Raw genomic sequence first — 22,884 nt, forward strand, 5'->3', positions numbered from 1 at the left:
ATCAGTCAGACTTCAGGGGGAAGGCCTGTTAAGCTAACCGTCATTCAAGTTTCTGTTTCAACTACAAATACTGAGGAAGAAAAAATTGAAAACATTTACACAACTGTCCAAGAAGAAATTGATCATACACCTAAACGAGATATGCTGATGATCATAGGTGACTGGAATGCAAAAGTAGGAGACAAAGCAGAATCAAACATTGGTGGATAAGTTGGACTAGGATCATGAAACAGGAGAATGACTCATAGAATTTTGTGAAGCCAACAACCTGTTCATTGTATTGTCGAAGGCTTTCACAGCCGGAGAACGATGGTTGTTGTGGGTTTTCCGGGCTGTATTGCCATGGTCTTGGCATTGTAGTTCCTGACGTTTCGCCAGCAGCTGTGGCTGGCATCTTCAGAGGTGTAGCACCAAAAGACAGAGATCTCTCAGTGAATCGGGAGATCGGATTTTTTTCACATTACAGATGCTAATATTCTGCACTTTGAACCCCTCTATCAATTTAATCAGGGCTTTTTTTCCAGCTGGAATGTGGTGGAATGGAGTTCCGGCACCTCTTCAAAATGGTCATATGACTGGTGCCCCCCCCCCGATCTCCAGACAGAGCGGAGTTTAGATTGCCCTCCGCGCCAGCAATCTAAACTCCCCTCTGTCTGGAGATCAGGGGGGGGGCACTGGCTATGTGAACATTTTCGCCGAAGGCGATTTAAACTATAAAAAACTCCCCCCTTGTTCCAGCTGACCCAAAGTGGCATCATTGTGCGGTCCTGAGTTCCACCATCTCTTTTCCCAGGAAAAAAGCCCTGAATTGAATTATATTATGTACCATAGCTAGCTTCCTGACACTCTAATTTACAAAATCCGTCTCTCCCACTCTCTACCTGGATTTTAAAGTGTCCTTCCCTTTTCCATTCCTTGTAACTGCTCTGATTTTCAAACATTCATATCCTGGAAATCTAGCTAGTCTTTAAGGTACTACTGGACTTGAGAAGGTGCTGGTGGCTTTACTTGATGACCTCCACCTGAATGTACAGAAAGGTGATGCTTCTTTGTTGCCCCTCCTGGATCTGTCCTCAGCCGTTGATACAGTAAACCATGCCATTTTGTTGAGGCATTTGGAGGCAGGAGGATTATCAGGGGAAGTGCCTTGGACTGGTTTAAAGTGCTGCTCATGGTAGTTGTTGGAGACCAGCTATCCCCAGTGTAGAAATAATCTTGTGGGCACAGTCTTTTTCCTCATGTTATTCCACCTCTATGTAAAGCCTGAAGGAGAAATAATTTGTAACTATGGAACTGGATGCCGTCAATATGTGGATAACACCCAGTTCTCTCTCTCTCTATACAATTCCTGTGGTGATGATACAGTAGAGGTCTTCAGTAACTAGTGACAGCTGTGATCAAGTGGCTAAAAGCAAACAAACTGAAACTGAACCCAGACAACAGGGAGGAGATCCTGGTTGTGGGAAGCTGGAGATCTTGAAGGACATTGTACTCTCCAATTTCAATGCAGTTCAATTGACCCTTGCTGTAAAGTAGTGGGTTCAGACGCTAGAGTGATTTCAGCATAGCTTTTTTATTAGAAGGAACACCACTGAAATACATGCTGCAGCTATATATACACACAGCCCACCACCAAAACACCTCCCAATTCAATTCAACCAATGGCAAACACCCAGTATTTTGAATCCCCATTCAATAATCATTAGCCTGTAGGAGTATCCTGATTGGCCAGCTCAAAAAGCCCAGCTAATCTGAGTGTGGCTGCAAGGTGCCTCTCTAACAAAGGATCTTTGCTTGAAGATCCCAGTACACTACACCTGCAGCCTCCATTAAGATCCTAGGTGTTATACTGGATCCAGTATGGCTGCTAGAGAAGCCAGTTAATGGAGCTGCAAAGAACTCCTCAAACTTCGAACTCAGTTTAATCCGAAAGATGGCCCCCTGCCTTGGCATGGCTGATCTGGCCACCTGGATCCATCCCACGGTAACATTGAGACTAGGCTGCTGTAATGCACTCCTCATAGGGCTCCCCTCTAAGTTATCTCAGAGACTCCAGTTGGTGCAGAACAACTCCGATTATTATTAGGAGTTAGGTGGAGCATGGTTATTACTCGCATTTTGCAGTCATTCAATTGGCTACTCATCAGTTCAAGGTATTGGCTTTTACATGATCTTCATATGGTGTCATAGTCTTGGCCTCTCATATCTATGTGATCGATTGCTCGAGAGAGCCTAAACACCCTGGTTGCAATGTGTCATCCTCATTCCAATACTTGGAATGCCGAGGAGCCAGAAAAATCTGCCAGAAGAACCTTTCCTGGGTTCCAAGGTGGTCTCGCTAACAAATAAACACCACTCTTGGAAAAATACAGAAACCTTTACTGAAAAACGGAAAGAATAAAGTTGTTAAAAAGCACAGACAGGGAAGGTAGAACATGTGTGTCTGTGTCTGTGTGTGTGCGAGTGAGGTCTGCCATGAAGCCACTTTTGACTTATGACAACCGTATGAATTAAACAAAATGTCCTATCATTAACAACCTTGCTCAGACATGGCAAACTGGAGATCGTGGCTTCCTTTACTGAGTCAAGCCATCACATTTTGGGTCTTCCTCCTTTCCTACTACCTTCCACCTTTTCAAGCATTATTGTCTTTCCCAGTGAGTCTTGTCTTCTCATGATGTGACCAAAATACAATAGCCTCAGTTTTGTCATTTTAGCTTCTGGGGAGAATTCAAGCTTGACAGTAATGGGGAATACCAGCATGTGAATTATCTTAATGTTGGTTCCCAGCAAGTGGTCAGAGTTTCTGTCCAAATCCCACTTATCATTTTGGAAGTTGCTGGCTGACTGTGGGCCAGTGACTCATTCTCAGCCTAACTTCCCCTTCAGCAGGAATTACTGAGAGGAAAAATTGAAGGAGAACAATGTAACCCATTTCAGATCCCTGTTGAGGAGGAAGACAGAGTATGGTTTCTCCTGAGAGTTCCATTCCCAAGAAAGCCCTTTCCACGCTACAAACACATAGATGATTTCTCTTCTTCATGGATTCATGGATTCTCTCATGGTAGTTGAGCTCTGTGTTTTAGTTGAAGGTCTTTCCACATGTCAAGCATATGTTTTTTTCCCTTTGTGGATACGTTGATGGACAGCAAGGTATGCACTTCGAGCAAAGCTCTTGCCACACTCCAAGCATTTAAATGGTTTCTCCCCTGTGTGGATCTTTTGATGACCAGCAAGTCCTCCAATCACAGCAAAGCTCCTGCCACACTCCAAGCATTTATATGGTTTCTCCCCTGTATGGGTTCGTCGATGGATAGTAAGATCTTTACTGTTAGAAAAGCTCTTTTCACACTCAGAACATTTGTATGGTTTCTCTCCTGTGTGAATTCGTCGATGGATGGTAAAATCTTTACTCCGAGCAAAGCTCTTTCCACAATCAGTACATTTATATGGTTTCTCCCCCGTGTGGGTTCGTTGATGGGTAGTAAGATCTTTATTCCAAACAAAGCTTTTTCCACACTCCATGCATTTATATGGTTTCTCCCCTGTGTGGATTCGTTGATGGGCAGTAAGGTTGGATCTCTGAGTAAATCTCTTTCCACACTCCAAACATTGATATGGTCTCTCCCCTGTATGAGTGATTTTGTGTACCAAAAGTTGGTTCTTCCAAACAAAGGCCTTTCCACAATCCAAACACTTATATGGTTTCTCCCCTATGTGAATACTTTGATGGGTAGTAAGCTGTATCTTCTGAGAAAAGCTCTTTCCACACTCCAAACATTTATATGGTTTCTTCCCTGTGTGGAAACGTTGATGGACAGTAAGGTTGGCTCTGTGAGTAAATCTCTTTCCACACTCCAGACATGCATATGGTTTCTCCCCTTTGTGAAAATGTTGATGGGCAGTAAGGTTGGCTCTCTGAGTAAATCTCTTTCCACACTCTGAACATGCATATTGTTTCTCCCCTGTGTGGAAACACTGATGGGCAGTAAGGCTGGCTCTCTGAGTAAATCTCTTTCCACACTCCAAACATGCATGTGGTTTCTCCCCTGTGTGTAAATGTTGATGGACAGTAAGGCTGGTTCTGTGAGTAAATCTCTTTCCACACTCCAAACATATATAAGGTTTCTCCCCTGTGTGGATTCGACGATGGATAGTAACAGCTCTTCTCCGAGCAAAGCTCTTACCACAGTCCAAGCATTTATGAGGTTTCCACCCTGTGTGAATGTTTTTGTGTTCCAAAAAGTGTCCCTTCCGAACAAAGGCCTTTCCACACTCCAAACATTTGTACGGTTTCTCCCCTGTGTGGAAACGTTGATGGGCAATAAGGCTGCCATTCTGAATAAATCCCTTTCCACACTCCAAACATTTATACGGTTTCTCCCCTGTGTGGCTTCTCCAGTGTCTATCAAGCAGTGATTTAGATCTGAATGTTTTTCCACACACAGGGCAACTGATCTTCCCTTGGTCTGGGGGGAAGTCCTGGGATTCAGCACCCTTAGAAGCAGAGGATTCACTCCCCCTCTTCCGGTCTGTTCCACTGTGGCCTGTTTGCTGTTTCCCTTCCAGAGGGAGCTCTTGTGGTCCTCCCTTGAGCTTTTCCTGGGGACCTTCAGGCTCTGGAATAAAGAGAAAAGGTTAGTAAGACCTTAAAGCAAAAGTGGAATCAAGGCAAGAAGGCCATTTATTGCTCTTCGTGATGACAGGATAGAAATCACTTAAAGGGCAGTCAAACCCTGCCACCTATTATTCAGCAGTTGCTTTTTCATGTATGGCTGTTTTGTCAGAGTTGAGGTGATGCAGCAGAACCTCCCTGTTTGGAGGCAGCATCTTTCTGAAGGCTGGTTGCCTGCAGGACAGTCCCAGATCGAGACTTTGGCTCTGCTTCTCTGCTTGTGAACTTTCCAGGGACTCTAGTTGGCCGCTGTGGGAACTGGAAGGGTGGTCTAGAGGGACCTCTGGCAGATCTCTCGCCTCACAAATGCTGCTTTGTGCTCCTTGAAAGAAAGGCACGATAGGAGGCAAGAAATCGCAGAATCCAACCAATAAAGGAGGGGCCTGTTGCCCCCCAGCAGATCAACTGCCTTAGATAGCATCACAGCCACTGTCCAATACCCTCTTTCTCCAAAGCTCCACTGGTAATCTGCAGAGATGATACTAGTCTAGATGGACCAGCTGGAGCAGATTCAAGGGGTCGTGGTTCTTAAATTTAAAGACCTAAATGACTCCTTGTTTGATTACATGAAATAATAAAAGTCTCTCTACACAAGACATCTTACATGGGAACGCCCAAATGTAGGGAAATGCAATGTTAACCAGGAAGCAATTTAAAAAGACAAAGCCGGTGGAGAACGCTCCTCAGAGAATTTGTTATTTTTAGTTTTGCCTACCAAAGAGGAGGTGAAATTGAAAGAGCCTTTGGGGGTGGGAAAGATGAAATTAACAAACCCTCTGAGGAATGATCTCCACCAGCTCTGTCTTTTTAAACTACCCTCCTGTAGAGAGGTGAAATCAATTTAAAGGATGCATCTCTTAAGTACATGCTTTGGGTGCGTTCACCTCTCCGGACTTTCTGAGAGGATGTTATCACTCATATTAAAATTGTATTAGAAAATGTATTAATTCTTGAGGATTTTTATATACTTTTAAACTACTTTCCTGTCTCCAAGTCTTGTAGCCTAACCAATGGTAAACAAAAAAGGACAAACCGGATTCCTTACGTAGGAAGATAGACAATCACTAGAGATGGGGCCTTTTTAGTGCTGGCTCCTCATCTGGGGAATGCCTCCCCCCTTTAATATACTTTAATATACTTTAATATACTTTTAAACTACTTTCCTGTCTCCTTGGAACCTAACCAATGGTAAACAAAAATGGACACACTGTGTCCATACTGTAGCTATAAGACTTTTATTACAGCATTGGAGAGACAAATAAACACCTTCCATAGTTCAGTCCATCCAATCCATAATTCAATTCAATCGATTGGGGATCTCACAACTTTATCAATATTTGAATTCATGACTTATAGACAACTGCTGATGGATTTATTTTTAGACATTTGGAAACCTTTTATGTGTAGATCTACTACTGTTGTCTTACTATTTCTATGAGGTTTTATTATTGATGTATTGTCGAAGGCTGACAATAGCCCTGCAGAGAAGATTAGCACATCAAGTACCAATCCATATGCAAAAGAACCTCCTCAGGATACAGTGAAGCCTCCCGCCATTAGCATTCCACACCCTGGGAAACTCTTACAGGATGACTCAGCTCAACCCCACCCCTCCTGAGTAGATACAAATGACCTACATCTTTTCCACACTGTGACACTGAGAGATCTCTGTCTTTTGGTGCTACACCTCTGAAGATGCCAGCCACAGCTGCTGGCGAAACGTCAGGATCTACAATGCCAAGACCACGGCAATACAGCCCGGAAAACCCACAACAACCATCAGGTTTTATTATTGTTTTGTTATTTTATAAATGGGGCTTGAGAACTTGAGGGTTACCATCTGCCATACTGTTTCCTCCCGCTATAAAAGTTGGACTCTCAAGTCCTGCTCTTGGGTCCCTTACATAGGGGGATAGACAAACACTAGAGATGGGGCCTTTTCAGTGCTGGCTCCTCATCTGGGAAATGCCTCCCCCCTTTAACCTTGCCCTGAGTCTACCTTTCAAGCTATCAACCACAAGGAAAAAATACTTCTTTTCAATCACGTTTCTGTCTTTAATTTTTAGCTGTTCTGAGCTCTGCTTCTCTTCTTTCTACTGTTCTCTGGACATTTTTGAGATTCATCAGTGATTTGTTTATGCTGTTTCCTCTTGAGAAATTTCTGTTTTCTGGTGGGAAAAGGTTAGCCAAAGTGGTCCTTATCTGGATACACCCATTAAAGGTTTGCACCACAAAAGAAAGTACATTCCAGCTGGTCTCACTCTTTTTTCTGTTTCAGGAAAATGGGTTTCTGTTTCATTGCAGCATGGAAATAGAAAGAGGTTTGGGAATGATAAGTCCTGTCAAGGCCCAAAGTGGGGAACAGGGGACCAAAGGCACCTCTCCCTCCGAAGAGATCACCCCCCCCCCCACCCCAGCCCTCTCAGGATGGGAAAAGATGGTGATGGATCCTGAAAACCATGAACTCCTACTTACCACACAAAAATTATTTTTAACGCTTATAAATCTGACTTCACTAGTTCACATTTTTTATCCCACTCTTGCTGAAGGCGACTCAAAACGGCACTTTTCTCCAGCCTAGCATTTTCCTGACAGGACCTGCTCCTTCCATTTTCACAGCAGCCGGACACACAGGAATTCAGCAGGCAAAGCTCTTCTTTACAGAGACCAAAACCTCACCTGCAAAATCCTATTTTCTTGGGTTTTGTTCTTCAGGACTCTGCCACCTTGTTTTTCTACACACGAGCCTAAGCATGCAATGGTGTAAGTATAATGTAGTAGAATGGCCCTAAATCACCGCTTCGGCCCCCTCCCTCCCACAGCTATGCTCTTCCTGTCCAGTGGCAGATGGTGAGGTCCTTGGGCCACGGAAACATCTTCCAGGACTTGGTACAACGCTAATGCTAAAAGAATGCGAGTTTCCTCAGCTGCTCTGAAAGGCCCTTGAGAAGGTCCCGTTGACGTCCCATAAACTGTTACGGAGGCCAATCCTTCTGCCTTCCCTGCTTTCAATGGATTTTTATCTGCACTCAAGATTTTGGGCCTCTGAAGAACAAAGGGCCTGCTCAGTCCTCCATGGTGAGTTTGGGAGGAGAGGAAGGAGTTATTCCTTTTGGCTGACTTGGGAAGTCCACTACATACACCAAGCCCCTTCCTTGCCTGTGTTTGGATCTGCTCCACTGCCCTACTGAAAGCCTCTGTTGAAAGAGTCCTACTAGAGTATTTCATTAGCATCTGTGACTCAAGAGAAAGGAGAACCTTACCCAGAGAGGCCACATTCTGACGGTTGTCCTCCATGACCTCCTTGTGAAGGCGTCTTTGGTCCGGATCCAGCAGCGCCCACTCCTCCTCCGTGAAGTGCACAGACACCTCCTCCAAGGTCACTGGACCCTGAAATGAGAAAGAACTGCTAAGGGCAAACTTCTAAGGGGTCTATAATTAGATGTTTGCTTTCAGGATTCAAACCGCTTTCATTTTCTGCCTAGTGAGCAGGACAGATAGCAGGAAGGGGAAAGAGAGAGCGAGAGAGAGATTCTTTCTGACGGGGGAGGCACCCAGGGTCAGTTCCACACTTACCGAGTCCTGCTGCATGGAAGTGGCTTTTTCTCTGCCACACAATGATACCAAAGAAGATATCACTGGTTTCAAGGCACCACCTAAAAGAATGAGAAGATAACTGGAATGCATTCTGGCCTCAAGGAGGACATTGAGTGGGCACGACACCACTTTTGATGTTACCTGGAAAAGTTGTTCCGTTATAACTCTCCTGCGCGATCCTCTCCTGCACCTGAAAGAGAAGGGGGGATAAGGAAGGAAGACTGAGGAGAAAAGGAAGAGAAAACAGGCTGGGAGGAATTCTAAAACAGTAAGGGCAATCCGTGTGGATTTTGAGGGTGTCTTTGCCCCAGACACTACCGGGTGAAACCCTCTTACCTGCTGCTCCTGCTTCTTCTCCTCTGCCTGGCTCAGGAGGAAGCCTTCTGCCAGGGCCACCGCCTGGGAACTGCTCTCCGGCCTGCATCCCCGGACCCAGTTCTCCATCTCCGGGGGCAGGACAGCCAGGAGCTGCTCCAGGAGCACCAGGTCCAGCATCTCCCTCTTGCTGTGCCTTTCCGGCTTCAGCCACTGGAGACACAAATGGTGGAGTTGGCTGCAAACCTCTCTGGGCCCTTTAGCCTCCTGGTAGCAGAACTTCCTGAAGTGCTGGCGCGGCACATCTGAAGGGAAGCGGTCGTTTCCCAGGCTCCTCTGCACGGTTCCTTCCCATGGTCCCCCTCTACTCTCAGCCTCGGTGGAAACAGGGCCTTTTCTGGCTTTTGGATCAGCTGGGTCTGTCTCTCCCCTCATCTTCCCTTCCTCTTCGCCAGATTCTTCTATAAAGGCAAGTGCTGGACCAATGACCTGCAGCAAAGCCAACACTGAGTCAACCTGCAGCAAAGCCAACACTGAGTCAACCTGCAGCAAAGCCAACACTGAGTCAACCTGCAGCAAAGCCAACACTGAGTCAACCTGCAGCAAAGCCAACACTGAGTCAACCTGCAGCAAAGCCAACACTGAGTCAACCTGCAGCAAAGCCAACACTGAGTCAACCTGCAGCAAAGCCAACACTGAGTCAACCTGCAGCAAAGCCAACACTGAGTCAACCTGCAGCAAAGCCAACACTGAGTCAACCTGCAGCAAAGCCAACACTGAGTCAACCTGCAGCAAAGCCAACACTGAGTCAACCTGCAGCAAAGCCAACACTGAGTCAACCTGCAGCAAAGCCAACACTGAGTCAACCTGCAGCAAAGCCAACACTTAGTCAACCTGCAGCAAAGCCAACACTTAGTCATAGATTTTTAACAAAAGAGCATCTGAAGAGGTGAGCTCCGACTCACAAAAGCTCTTGCAAGAGTCGTGGGTGTCAGTAAATAAGGAGCCAGAAGAACTTCAATACAGTTAGCAGAAAGGATCTACTCTGCTCAACAAATGTATTGCTAAAATATAAACTAGAGATCCTGGAAGCATTCACCAACCAGAGAACACCACCTGGGACCAGGAGCATGGTGCCAATTTACAAGGAGGTTAGAAAAAGGGACTGAGAGCCTCCCCAAAGGCTCTGATGAAATTAACAAACCCTCTGAGGAGCAATCTGTGCCTGCTAGTGCAGAGAGGTATAATTGATAGAGGCTTCGGCTCTGCCTTTTTGAACTAGGCTTCCAGGCTAATCACTGCGTCTCCCTTCACTTGAGGCTCCTCATGTCAGATGTCTCCTGTAGAGACTCTCTTCATAGGGCCCTTTAATGTGAAAAGTGTTGTTCACTGTAAGTTGCTCAAGGTCCCAATGCTGGATTTAATTAATGATTTTTAGTCTTCTCTGTATGTTACGCAACTAGACCTACACATGTGGGGCCCCCCACGCTCCGACCATCCCCCTTGTGTATCAGGCCAAAGATTGTGTCTGGGATAATTAAATAAATCCAGGCCGAACCATCTGGGATATACCAGGGTCCCAACTTGGAACAACTCTCACAACAACAACAACAACAACAACAACAACAACAACAACAACTGTGTTTATATACCGCTCTTCTAGATAGATTAGTGGCTCACCCAGAGCGGTGAACAAGTTAGTTATTATTATCCCCCCACAATACAGCTGGGGAGCTGGGGCTGAGAGGAGTGGCTGTGTCATGACTGTGCCACATCCATGCCATTAATTTGCTATGTTTTAGCTATGCGTTGATTTGCTAAGTTTCTTTGCTGTGCCTTGATATTACATTGTAGTTGTTCTCATCTAAATTCCTTTCAGAGGCCTGTGAAGCATCTTATCTTCCTTGGGAATGTCTCCCTCAGCGCTGCAACCTTGTCTCTGCAGCTGTGTATGCTAAAGGTGTTTTGATTTAATGTCTTCCTGATAATTAGACAAAGCCTCTTTGTTTCCCTGAGAATTCTGTCTGAGCTTTTCCCGCTCAGGGAAAAGGGCCCGAAAGAGTCATACTTCACTTGACCCTGAGGAGAGGAATGTCCCACCCAGAGGGAAGGGAGGCTTTCAAGTGAAGTCCACTTCACAGCGGCAATGATTCCAGAGGGGGAAGGAAGTCCAAGCCAGAGAGGTTCAGTGATTCTGGCAAGGAATTCCAGGCAACTCAGGGGGATATTATTTTCACCCAGGCCACTGGCAGCCAAATCAGAGAAGCTTCAGGGTAGGGTAAATATGGGGATCCCTGTGGAAGAATCTGGCTGGAAGGAATTCTAAAACAGTAAGGGCAATCCGTGTGGATTTTGAGGGTGTCTTTGCCCCAGACACTACCGGGTGAAACCCTCTTACCTGCTGCTCCTGCTTCTTCTCCTCTGCCTGGCTCAGGAGGAAGCCTTCTGCCAGGGCCACCGCCTGGGAACTGCTCTCCGGCCTGCATCCCCGGACCCAGTTCTCCATCTCCGGGGGCAGGACAGCCAGGAGCTGCTCCAGGAGCACCAGGTCCAGCATCTCCCTCTTGCTGTGCCTTTCCGGCTTCAGCCACTGGAGACACAAATGGTGGAGTTGGCTGCAAACCTCTCTGGGCCCTTTAGCCTCCTGGTAGCAGAACTTCCTGAAGTGCTGGCGCGGCACATCTGAAGGGAAGCGGTCGTTTCCCAGGCTCCTCTGCACGGTTCCTTCCCATGGTCCCCCTCTACTCTCGGCCTCGGTGGAAACAGGGCCTTTTCTGGCTTTTGGATCAGCTGGGTCTGTCTCTCCCCTCATCTTCCCTTCCTCTTCGCCAGATTCTTCTATAAAGGCAAGTGCTGGACCTATGACCTGCAGCAAAGCCAACACTGAGTCAACCTGCAGCAAAGCCAACACTGAGTCAACCTGCAGCAAAGCCAACACTGAGTCAACCTGCAGCAAAGCCAACACTGAGTCAACCTGCAGCAAAGCCAACACTGAGTCAACCTGCAGCAAAGCCAACACTGAGTCAACCTGCAGCAAAGCCAACACTGAGTCAACCTGCAGCAAAGCCAACACTGAGTCAACCTGCAGCAAAGCCAACACTGAGTCAACCTGCAGCAAAGCCAACACTGAGTCAACCTGCAGCAAAGCCAACACTGAGTCAACCTGCAGCAAAGCCAACACTGAGTCATAGATTTTTAACAAAAGAGCATCTGAAGAGGTGAGCTCCGACTCACAAAAGCTCATGCAAGAGTCGTGGGTGTCAGTAAATAAGGAGCCAGAAGAACTTCAATACAGTTAGCAGAAAGGATCTACTCTGCTCAACAAATGTATTGCTAAAATATAAACTAGAGATCCTGGAAGCATTCACCAACCAGAGAACACCACCTGGGACCAGGAGCATGGTGCCAATTTACAAGGAGGTTAGAAAAAGGGACTGAGAGCCTCCCCAAAGGCTCTGATGAAATTAACAAACCCTCTGAGGAGCAATCTGTGCCTGCTAGTGCAGAGAGGTATAATTGATAGAGGCTTCGGCTCTGCCTTTTTGAACTAGGCTTCCAGGCTAATCACTGCGTCTCCCTTCACTTGAGGCTCCTCATGTCAGATGTCTCCTGTAGAGACTCTCTTCATAGGGCCCTTTAATGTGAAAATTGTTGTTCACTGTAAGTTGCTCAAGGTCCCAATGCTGGATTTAATTAATGATTTTTAGTCTTCTCTGTATGATACGCAACTAGACCTACACATGTGGGGCCCCCCACGCTCCGACCATCCCCCTTGTGTATCAGGCCAAAGACTTGTGTCTGGGATAATTAAATAAATCCAGGCCGAACCATCTGGGATATACCAGGGTCCCAACTTGGAACAACTCTCACAACAACAACAACAACAACAACAACAACAACAACAACTGTGTTTATATACCGCTCTTCTAGATAGATTAGTGGCTCACCCAGAGCGGTGAACAAGTTAGTTATTATTATCCCCCCACAATACAGCTGGGGAGCTGGGGCTGAGAGGAGTGGCTGTGTCATGACTGTGCCACATCCATGCCATTAATTTGCTATGTTTTAGCTATGCGTTGATTTGCTAAGTTTCTTTGCTGTGCCTTGATATTACATGGTAGTTGTTCTCATCTAAATTCCTTTCAGAGGCCTGTGAAGCATCTTATCTTCCTTGGGAATGTCTCCCTCAGCGCTGCAACCTTGTCTCTGCAGCTGTGTATGCTAAAGGTGTTTTGATTTAATGTCTTCCTGATAATTAGACAAAGCCTCTTTGTTTCCCTGAGAATTCTGTCTGAGCTTTTCCCGCTCAGGGAAAAGGGCCCGAAAGAGTCATACTTCACTTGACCCTGAGGAGAGGAATGTCCCACCCAGAGGGAAGGGAGGCTTTCAAGTGAAGTCCACTTCACAGCGGCAATGATTCCAGAGGGGGAAGGAAGTCCAAGCCAGAGAGGTTCAGTGATTCTGGCAAGGAATTCCAGGCAACTCAGGGGGATATTATTTTCACCCAGGCCACTGGCAGCCAAATCAGAGAAGCTTCAGGGTAGGGTAAATATGGGGATCCCTGTGGAAGAATCTGGCTGGAAGGAATTCTAAAACAGTAAGGGCAATCCGTGTGGATTTTGAGGGTGTCTTTGCCCCAGACACTACCGGGTGAAACCCTCTTACCTGCTGCTCCTGCTTCTTCTCCTCTGCCTGGCTCAGGAGGAAGCCTTCTGCCAGGGCCACCGCCTGGGAACTGCTCTCCGGCCTGCATCCCCGGACCCAGTTCTCCATCTCCGGGGGCAGGACAGCCAGGAGCTGCTCCAGGAGCACCAGGTCCAGCATCTCCCTCTTGCTGTGCCTTTCCGGCTTCAGCCACTGGAGACACAAATGGTGGAGTTGGCTGCAAACCTCTCTGGGCCCTTTAGCCTCCTGGTAGCAGAACTTCCTGAAGTGCTGGCGCGGCACATCTGAAGGGAAGCGGTCGTTTCCCAGGCTCCTCTGCACGGTTCCTTCCCATGGTCCCCCTCTACTCTCGGCCTCGGTGGAAACAGGGCCTTTTCTGGCTTTTGGATCAGCTGGGTCTGTCTCTCCCCTCATCTTCCCTTCCTCTTCGCCAGATTCTTCTATAAAGGCAAGTGCTGGACCTATGACCTGCAGCAAAGCCAACACTGAGTCAACCTGCAGCAAAGCCAACACTGAGTCAACCTGCAGCAAAGCCAACACTGAGTCAACCTGCAGCAAAGCCAACACTGAGTCAACCTGCAGCAAAGCCAACACTGAGTCAACCTGCAGCAAAGCCAACACTGAGTCAACCTGCAGCAAAGCCAACACTGAGTCAACCTGCAGCAAAGCCAACACTGAGTCAACCTGCAGCAAAGCCAACACTGAGTCAACCTGCAGCAAAGCCAACACTGAGTCAACCTGCAGCAAAGCCAACACTGAGTCAACCTGCAGCAAAGCCAACACTGAGTCAACCTGCAGCAAAGCCAACACTGAGTCAACCTGCAGCAAAGCCAACACTGAGTCATAGATTTTTAACAAAAGAGCATCTGAAGAGGTGAGCTCCGACTCACAAAAGCTCATGCAAGAGTCGTGGGTGTCAGTAAATAAGGAGCCAGAAGAACTTCAATACAGTTAGCAGAAAGGATCTACTCTGCTCAACAAATGTATTGCTAAAATATAAACTAGAGATCCTGGAAGCATTCACCAACCAGAGAACACCACCTGGGACCAGGAGCATGGTGCCAATTTACAAGGAGGTTAGAAAAAGGGACTGAGAGCCTCCCCAAAGGCTCTGATGAAATTAACAAACCCTCTGAGGAGCAATCTGTGCCTGCTAGTGCAGAGAGGTATAATTGATAGAGGCTTCGGCTCTGCCTTTTTGAACTAGGCTTCCAGGCTAATCACTGCGTCTCCCTTCACTTGAGGCTCCTCATGTCAGATGTCTCCTGTAGAGACTCTCTTCATAGGGCCCTTTAATGTGAAAATTGTTGTTCACTGTAAGTTGCTCAAGGTCCCAATGCTGGATTTAATTAATGATTTTTAGTCTTCTCTGTATGATACGCAACTAGACCTACACATGTGGGGCCCCCCACGCTCCGACCATCCCCCTTGTGTATCAGGCCAAAGACTTGTGTCTGGGATAATTAAATAAATCCAGGCCGAACCATCTGGGATATACCAGGGTCCCAACTTGGAACAACTCTCACAACAACAACAACAACAACAACAACAACAACAACAACTGTGTTTATATACCGCTCTTCTAGATAGATTAGTGGCTCACCCAGAGCGGTGAACAAGTTAGTTATTATTATCCCCCCACAATACAGCTGGGGAGCTGGGGCTGAGAGGAGTGGCTGTGTCATGACTGTGCCACATCCATGCCATTAATTTGCTATGTTTTAGCTATGCGTTGATTTGCTAAGTTTCTTTGCTGTGCCTTGATATTACATGGTAGTTGTTCTCATCTAAATTCCTTTCAGAGGCCTGTGAAGCATCTTATCTTCCTTGGGAATGTCTCCCTCAGCGCTGCAACCTTGTCTCTGCAGCTGTGTATGCTAAAGGTGTTTTGATTTAATGTCTTCCTGATAATTAGACAAAGCCTCTTTGTTTCCCTGAGAATTCTGTCTGAGCTTTTCCCGCTCAGGGAAAAGGGCCCGAAAGAGTCATACTTCACTTGACCCTGAGGAGAGGAATGTCCCACCCAGAGGGAAGGGAGGCTTTCAAGTGAAGTCCACTTCACAGCGGCAATGATTCCAGAGGGGGAAGGAAGTCCAAGCCAGAGAGGTTCAGTGATTCTGGCAAGGAATTCCAGGCAACTCAGGGGGATATTATTTTCACCCAGGCCACTGGCAGCCAAATCAGAGAAGCTTCAGGGTAGGGTAAATATGGGGATCCCTGTGGAAGAATCTGGCTGGAAGGAATTCTAAAACAGTAAGGGCAATCCGTGTGGATTTTGAGGGTGTCTTTGCCCCAGACACTACCGGGTGAAACCCTCTTACCTGCTGCTCCTGCTTCTTCTCCTCTGCCTGGCTCAGGAGGAAGCCTTCTGCCAGGGCCACCGCCTGGGAACTGCTCTCCGGCCTGCATCCCCGGACCCAGTTCTCCATCTCCGGGGGCAGGACAGCCAGGAGCTGCTCCAGGAGCACCAGGTCCAGCATCTCCCTCTTGCTGTGCCTTTCCGGCTTCAGCCACTGGAGACACAAATGGTGGAGTTGGCTGCAAACCTCTCTGGGCCCTTTAGCCTCCTGGTAGCAGAACTTCCTGAAGTGCTGGCGCGGCACATCTGAAGGGAAGCGGTCGTTTCCCAGGCTCCTCTGCACGGTTCCTTCCCATGGTCCCCCTCTACTCTCAGCCTCGGTGGAAACAGGGCCTTTTCTGGCTTTTGGATCAGCTGGGTCTGTCTCTCCCCTCATCTTCCCTTCCTCTTCGCCAGATTCTTCTATAAAGGCAAGTGCTGGACCTATGACCTGCAGCAAAGCCAACACTGAGTCAACCTGCAGCAAAGCCAACACTGAGTCAACCTGCAGCAAAGCCAACACTGAGTCAACCTGCAGCAAAGCCAACACTGAGTCAACCTGCAGCAAAGCCAACACTGAGTCAACCTGCAGCAAAGCCAACACTGAGTCAACCTGCAGCAAAGCCAACACTGAGTCAACCTGCAGCAAAGCCAACACTGAGTCAACCTGCAGCAAAGCCAACACTGAGTCAACCTGCAGCAAAGCCAACACTGAGTCAACCTGCAGCAAAGCCAACACTGAGTCAACCTGCAGCAAAGCCAACACTGAGTCAACCTGCAGCAAAGCCAACACTGAGTCAACCTGCAGCAAAGCCAACACTGAGTCATAGATTTTTAACAAAAGAGCATCTGAAGAGGTGAGCTCCGACTCACAAAAGCTCATGCAAGAGTCGTGGGTGTCAGTAAATAAGGAGCCAGAAGAACTTCAATACAGTTAGCAGAAAGGATCTACTCTGCTCAACAAATGTATTGCTAAAATATAAACTAGAGATCCTGGAAGCATTCACCAACCAGAGAACACCACCTGGGACCAGGAGCATGGTGCCAATTTACAAGGAGGTTAGAAAAAGGGACTGAGAGCCTCCCCAAAGGCTCTGATGAAATTAACAAACCCTCTGAGGAGCAATCTGTGCCTGCTAGTGCAGAGAGGTATAATTGATAGAGGCTTCGGCTCTGCCTTTTTGAACTAGGCTTCCAGGCTAATCACTGTGTCTCCCGTCACTTGAGGCTCCTCATGTCAGATGTCTCCTGTAGAGACTCTCTTCATAGGGCCCTTTAATGTGAAAAGTGTTGTTCACTGTAAGTTGCTCAAGGTCCCAATGCTGGATTTAATTAATGATTTTTAGTCTTCTCTGTATGTTACGCAACTAGACCTACACATGTGGGGCCCCCCACGCTCCGACCATCCCCCTTGTGTATCAGGCCAAAGATTTGTGTCTGGGATAATTAAATAAATCCAGGCCGAACCATCTGGGGTATACCAGGGTCCCAACTTGGAACAACTCTCACAACAACAACAACATCAACAACAACTGTGTTTATATACCACTCTTCTAGATAGACTAGTGCCTCACTCAGAGCGGTGAACAAGTTAGTGTTATTATTATCCCCCCACAATACAGCTGGGGAGCTGGGGCCGAGAGGAGTGGCTGTGTCATGACTGTGCCCCATTCATGCCATTAATTTGCTATGTTTTAGCTATGCGTTGATTTGCTAAGTTTCTTTGCTGTGCCTTGATATTACATTGTAGTTGTTCTCATCTAAATTCCTTTCAGAGGCCTGTGAAGCATCTTATCTTCCTTGGGAATGTCTCCCTCAGCGCTGCAACCTTGTCTCTGCAGCTGTGTATGCTAAAGGTGTTTTGATTTAATGTCTTCCTGATAATTAGACAAAGCCTCTTTGTTTCGATGTATTGTCGAAGGCTTTCACGGCCGGAGAACGATGGTTGTTGGGGGTTTTCCGGGCTGTATTGCCGTGGTCTTGGCATTGTAGTTCCTGACGTTTCGCCAGCAGCTGTGGCTGGCATCTTCAGAGGTGTAGCACCAAAAGAGAGATCAGAGGTGTAGCACCAAAAGAGAGATCTCTGTCTTTTGGTGCTACACCTCTGAAGATGCCAGCCACAGCTGCTGGCGAAACGTCAGGAACTACAATGCCAAGACCACGGCAATACAGCCCGGAAAACCCCCAACAACCATCCTCTTTGTTTCCCTGAGAATTCTGTCTGAGCTTTTCCCGCTCAGGGAAAAGGGCCCGAAAGAGTCATACTTCACTTGACCCTGAGGAGAGGAATGTCCCACCCAGAGGGAAGGGAGGCTTTCAAGTGAAGTCCACTTCACAGCGGCAATGATTCCAGAGGGGGAAGGAAGTCCAAGCCAAAGAGGTTCAGTGATTCTGGCAAGGAATTCCAGGCACCTCTGGGGGATATTATTTTCACCCAGGCCATGCGCAGCCAAATCAGAGAGGCTTCTGGGTAGGGTAAATATGGGGATCCCTGTGGGAGAATCTGGCTGGAAGGAATTCTAAAATAGTAAGGGCAATCAGTGTGGATTTTGAGGGTGTCTTTGCCCCAGACACTACCGGGTGAAACCCTCTTACCTGCTGCTCCTGCTTCTTCTCCTCTGCCTGGCTCAGGAGGAAGCCTTCTGCCAGGGCCACCGTCTGGGAGCTGCTCTCCGGCCTGCATCCCCGGACCCAGTTCTCCATCTCCGGGGGCAGGACAGCCAGGAGCTGCTCCAGGAGCACCAGGTCCAGCATCTCCCTCTTGCTGTGCCTTTCCGGCTTCAGCCACTGGAGACACAAATGGTGGAGTTGGCTGCAAACCTCTCTGGGCCCTTTAGCCTCCTGGTAGCAGAACTTCCTGAAGTGCTGGCGCGGCACATCTGAAGGGAAGCGGTCGTTTCCCAGGCTCCTCTGCACGGTTCCTTCCCATGGTCCCCCTCTACTCTCGGCCTCGGTGGAAACAGGGCCTTTTCTGGCTTTTGGATCAGCTGGGTCTGTCTCTCCCCTCATCTTCCCTTCCTCTTCGCCAGATTCTTCTATAAAGGCAAGTGCTGGACCTATGACCTGCAGCAAAGCCAACACTGAGTCAACCTGCAGCAAAGCCAACACTGAGTCAACCTGCAGCAAAGCCAACACTGAGTCAACCTGCAGCAAAGCCAACACTGAGTCAACCTGCAGCAAAGCCAACACTGAGTCAACCTGCAGCAAAGCCAACACTGAGTCAACCTGCAGCAAAGCCAACACTGAGTCAACCTGCAGCAAAGCCAACACTGAGTCATAGATTTTTAACAAAAGAGCATCTGAAGAGGTGAGCTCTGACTCACAAAAGCTCATGCAAGAGTCGTGGGTGTCAGTAAATAAGGAGCCAGAAGAACTTCAATACAGTTAGCAGAAAGGATCTACTCTGCTCAACAAATGTATTGCTAAAATATAAACTAGAGATCCTGGAAGCATTCACCAACCAGAGAACACCACCTGGGACCAGGAGCATGGTGCCAATTTACAAGGAGGTTAGAAAAAGGGACTGAGAGCCTCCCCAAAGGCTCTGATGAAATTAACAAACCCTCTGAGGAGCAATCTGTGCCTGCTAGTGCAGAGAGGTATAATTGATAGAGGCTTCGGCTCTGCCTTTTTGAACTAGGCTTCCAGGCTAATCACTGTGTCTCCCGTCACTTGAGGCTCCTCATGTCAGATGTCTCCTGTAGAGACTCTCTTCATAGGGCCCTTTAATGTGAAAAGTGTTGTTCACTGTAAGTTGCTCAAGGTCCCAATGCTGGATTTAATTAATGATTTTTAGTCTTCTCTGTATGTTACGCAACTAGACCTACACATGTGGGGCCCCCCACGCTCCGACCATCCCCCTTGTGTATCAGGCCAAAGATTTGTGTCTGGGATAATTAAATAAATCCAGGCCGAACCATCTGGGGTATACCAGGGTCCCAACTTGGAACAACTCTCACAACAACAACAACAACAACAACTGTGTTTATATACCACTCTTCTAGATAGACTAGTGCCTCACTCAGAGCGGTGAACAAGTTAGTGTTATTATTATCCCCCCACAATACAGCTGGGGAGCTGGGGCTGAGAGGAGTGGCTGTGTCATGACTGTGCCCCATTCATGCCATTAATTTGCTATGTTTTAGCTATGCGTTGATTTGCTACGTTTCTTTGCTGTGCCTTGATATTACATTGTAGTTGTTCTCATCTAAATTCCTTTCAGAGGCCTGTGAAGCATCTTATCTTCCTTGGGAATGTCTCCCTCAGCGCTGCAACCTTGTCTCTGCAGCTGTGTATGCTAAAGGTGTTTTGATTTAATGTCTTCCTGATAATTAGACAAAGCCTCTTTGTTTCCCTGAGAATTCTGTCTGAGCTTTTCCCGCTCAGGGAAAAGGGCCCGAAAGAGTCATACTTCACTTGACCCTGAGGAGAGGAATGTCCCACCCAGAGGGAAGGGAGGCTTTCAAGTGAGGTCCACTCCATAGCGGGAATGACTCCAGAGGAGCAAGACAGTCCAAGCCAGAGAGGTTCAGTGATTTGGCAAGGAATTCCAGGCAACTCAGGGGGATATTATTTTCACCCAGGCCCCTCGCAGCCAAATCAGAGAGGCTTCTGGGTAGGGTAAATATGGGGATCCCTGTGGGAGAATCTGTTCGTTGGGGACCATGGCTCACTTTTTAATGCTGGATTTTAACAGCTTTTAATCCTGTTTCATTTTTATGATGTTCTACTTTTTAAAACTGCCTCAGGCAGGTTCCCTAGAGAGGCAGCATACAAATTCTCTCACTAAAGAAATAAATATCTTTGCCGTGCAAGAAAGCAAAGCCAGGCGGAGTTTTGTGGCTGGTTTGAGAAACCCGAGCTGGACATGTGACTTTGGGAAGCTAAGAAAGGCTCAGATTGTCCCAGGAGTCCACGATCAGAAAAGAGAGACCAATTTCCGGAAGCAAAAGATCCTGCATTAGCGAAGGCAAGAGAAGCGTGCCAAGCTGCAGCAGAGGGGCGAGGGGAACCCTCCAAAAATCCAAGCTTGCTCTTCCAGTAAAAGAAGAAAAACACCCGCTGCCATGTTAAGAGTTTGTAGAAAGCAGCAGAATGCTGAGACAAACAGCGGAAGGTACATGCTGTGTTTTAGGAAGAACTCAGCCCAGTCTCCAGTGAGGAGGCACCAGAAAGAAGCAGGAAATCTCATTCAAAAGAAAATCCTCAGGTTAATAATGTCATAACCAATAAGCTATACTTGATAAAATCAGATGTTACCTAGTAGCTACTCACCCCCCCACCCCCAAATGCAGCCACCCCTGTGGACCATTCGCCTTTCATAAGCAGGGAGGTATTTTGCGAAGGAAATACAATTTTACCTGTTTAAAGATCCGTGAATGCCTACTTCACCCAAGCGCTCTAAAAGGAAGTGACTGCGGCATGTCAGGTGGCCTCTCTTATGGCCTCTCTAGGAATGGAATCTGCTTGCCTTTAACCCTTGGATCGACTCCATAAAGCAGAAAGGACCCTCTCCGCAAGCAGAATCTGACCCACTAACATCAATCAGACTTCAGGGAAGGCCTGTTAGCATAAGAAAGGATCAGATTGTCCCAGGAGTCCATCATGGCAAGAGAGAGACAGATTTCCAGAAGCCAAATATCTTACATTAGCAAAAGCTGGGGAAGTTTGCCAAGCTTTTAAAGTCACCCAGGTTGGAAAAAGCTGTGCTGAGTGGGTAGGCGGATTTGTGTTTAACATAATAAGCATCATTCAAGTTTATGCCTCAACTACAGATGCTGAGGAGGAAAACGTTGAAAACTTTTGTGCAAGAAAAAATTGATCATACACCTAAACAAGATATGCTGACGATCATAGGTGACTGGAATGCAAAAGTAGGAGACAAAGCAGAATCAAACATGGTTGGAAATTTGGGGCTAGGATCATGAAATGAAGCAGGAGAGCGACTCATAGAATTTTGTGAAGGCAACAACCTGTGTGTTGCTGGCAATTTCAAGTTCATCAAATAAGAGCCCATGGGCTCTTATTTCCTAAACTATGAAAATTAGGAATTAAAAATCTCAGTAAAACAAAAGTTTGCCACATCCACAACGTAGCTTTTGCAAAGGCTACCCAGAAGTCATCTTAATCTTGAAGTGTCAGGGATGGCTGAGTAGTACTTCAGTAGCCATTTCCTAAGAAACCTCTCTCTGGCTGTTGCATACTTTGGGCAGCAGAAAAAAGGGACAATGAATCAACCACTGCCAAGGGACAGTCACAAAAGCGCTAAACAAAAGTAGGAAACAAAAGAGGACTGGAAGATGTCTAGGAAGACACTGGTGAAAATCTCGCACTGAATCTGATAAGAGGGTGCTACGGAGCCCATTGGAAGACCTGTGAAGTGGCAGAGACAATGGCAAAGAAATGCAAACAGTGCATCACTTGCTTCACAACCATCTCAAATATTTAAGGTATTTCAACACCTTCTGACTCCTAAATCTAAACCTATACCAGTTCAGGAAACATAAATTACCTGTGACATCTTGCCAAAGTTTTTTTGCCTTCAAAATAGCACAAATACACCTGGATGCCAACTGTAACACTGGTGAGAAAGAATAAATGCTTAATGAACTATTTGCTTTGCTTATGGACCATGTGTGTGTATGTGTGCTATGTGCTGTCAAGTGGTCTCAGACCTATGGCAACTGTATGAATGAAACACCTCCGAAATGTCTTACCATTCACAGACTTGCTCAGATCCTGCAAACTAGAGGATGTGGCTTATTTATTGAGTCAAGCCATCTCGTTTTAGGTCGTCCTCTTTTCCTACTGCCTTCCATTTTTCCAGACATTATTTTTTCCAGAGAATCTTGTCTTCTCATAATGTGACCAAAGAATGATAGCCTCATTTTTGCCTGCTCCACTCCTAATCTCAGCCGGATGAAGGAGGGCGGGCATTGTCATCTAATCTATTTCTGATTTCCACCTGCTGAAGGGGGGTGGGCATTGCCACCTTGTCCACACCTGATTTCTGCCCGGTGAGGGGGGTGGGTGGGCATTGCCACCTGCTCTGCTACTGATCTTAGCTGGGAGAAGGTGGGGAGTGGGCATTGTCAACTGCTCCATGCCTGATCCTGGCCTGGGCTTCCCACCATGGCGTGCTCTCTGGAGGGATGGGCTGCCTCGTCTGGGCTTCCCTGCATGGCAGTGCCCTCTGGAGTCACACCATTTATTTATTTAATTTATTTATTTACACTTCTAGACTGCCCTCCCAGTCAGACAGGCTCAGGGCAATGTAACAACATCTGATGTTTAC

The 22,884-nt window shown here is 47.2% G+C and overlaps 1 protein-coding gene across 1 annotated transcript; it reads right to left on the minus strand.

Annotated features, from left to right (window-relative positions):
- Positions 1 to 1,404: 1,404 nt before the first annotated feature.
- On the minus strand, positions 1,405 to 20,969 carry LOC129327047 (zinc finger protein 287-like). Its single transcript, XM_054975469.1, has 10 exons — positions 20,951 to 20,969; positions 18,186 to 18,653; positions 15,574 to 16,041; positions 13,253 to 13,720; positions 10,986 to 11,453; positions 8,609 to 9,076; positions 8,414 to 8,462; positions 8,252 to 8,331; positions 7,939 to 8,065; positions 1,405 to 4,619 (listed from the first exon to the last, which is right to left on the minus strand). Exons 2-10 carry the CDS (start codon positions 18,597 to 18,599, stop codon positions 3,106 to 3,108), a joined length of 4,056 nt encoding a protein of 1,351 aa, XP_054831444.1. The 5' UTR covers positions 18,600 to 18,653; positions 20,951 to 20,969; the 3' UTR covers positions 1,405 to 3,105.
- Between the last annotated feature and the right edge of the window lie 1,915 nt (positions 20,970 to 22,884).

This window comes from Eublepharis macularius, chromosome 4 (assembly GCF_028583425.1).
Source record: "Eublepharis macularius isolate TG4126 chromosome 4, MPM_Emac_v1.0, whole genome shotgun sequence".
NCBI classification, from domain to species: Eukaryota; Metazoa; Chordata; class Lepidosauria; order Squamata; family Eublepharidae; genus Eublepharis; species Eublepharis macularius.

Excerpts from the sequence above, each read along its gene's own strand:
- LOC129327047 (XM_054975469.1), bottom strand. The coding sequence starts at position 18,599 with ATGAGGGGAGAGACAGACCCAGCTGATCCAAAAGCCAGAAAAGGCCCT. Across the intron at positions 8,463-8,608 it reads AGAAGAAGCAGGAGCAGCAG|GTGCAGGAGAGGATCGCGCA; the intron begins GTAAGAGGGTTT and ends CTTCTCTTTCAG. Across the intron at positions 4,620-7,938 it reads TCAGAATGTGGCCTCTCTGG|AGCCTGAAGGTCCCCAGGAA; the intron begins GTAAGGTTCTCC and ends TCTTTATTCCAG.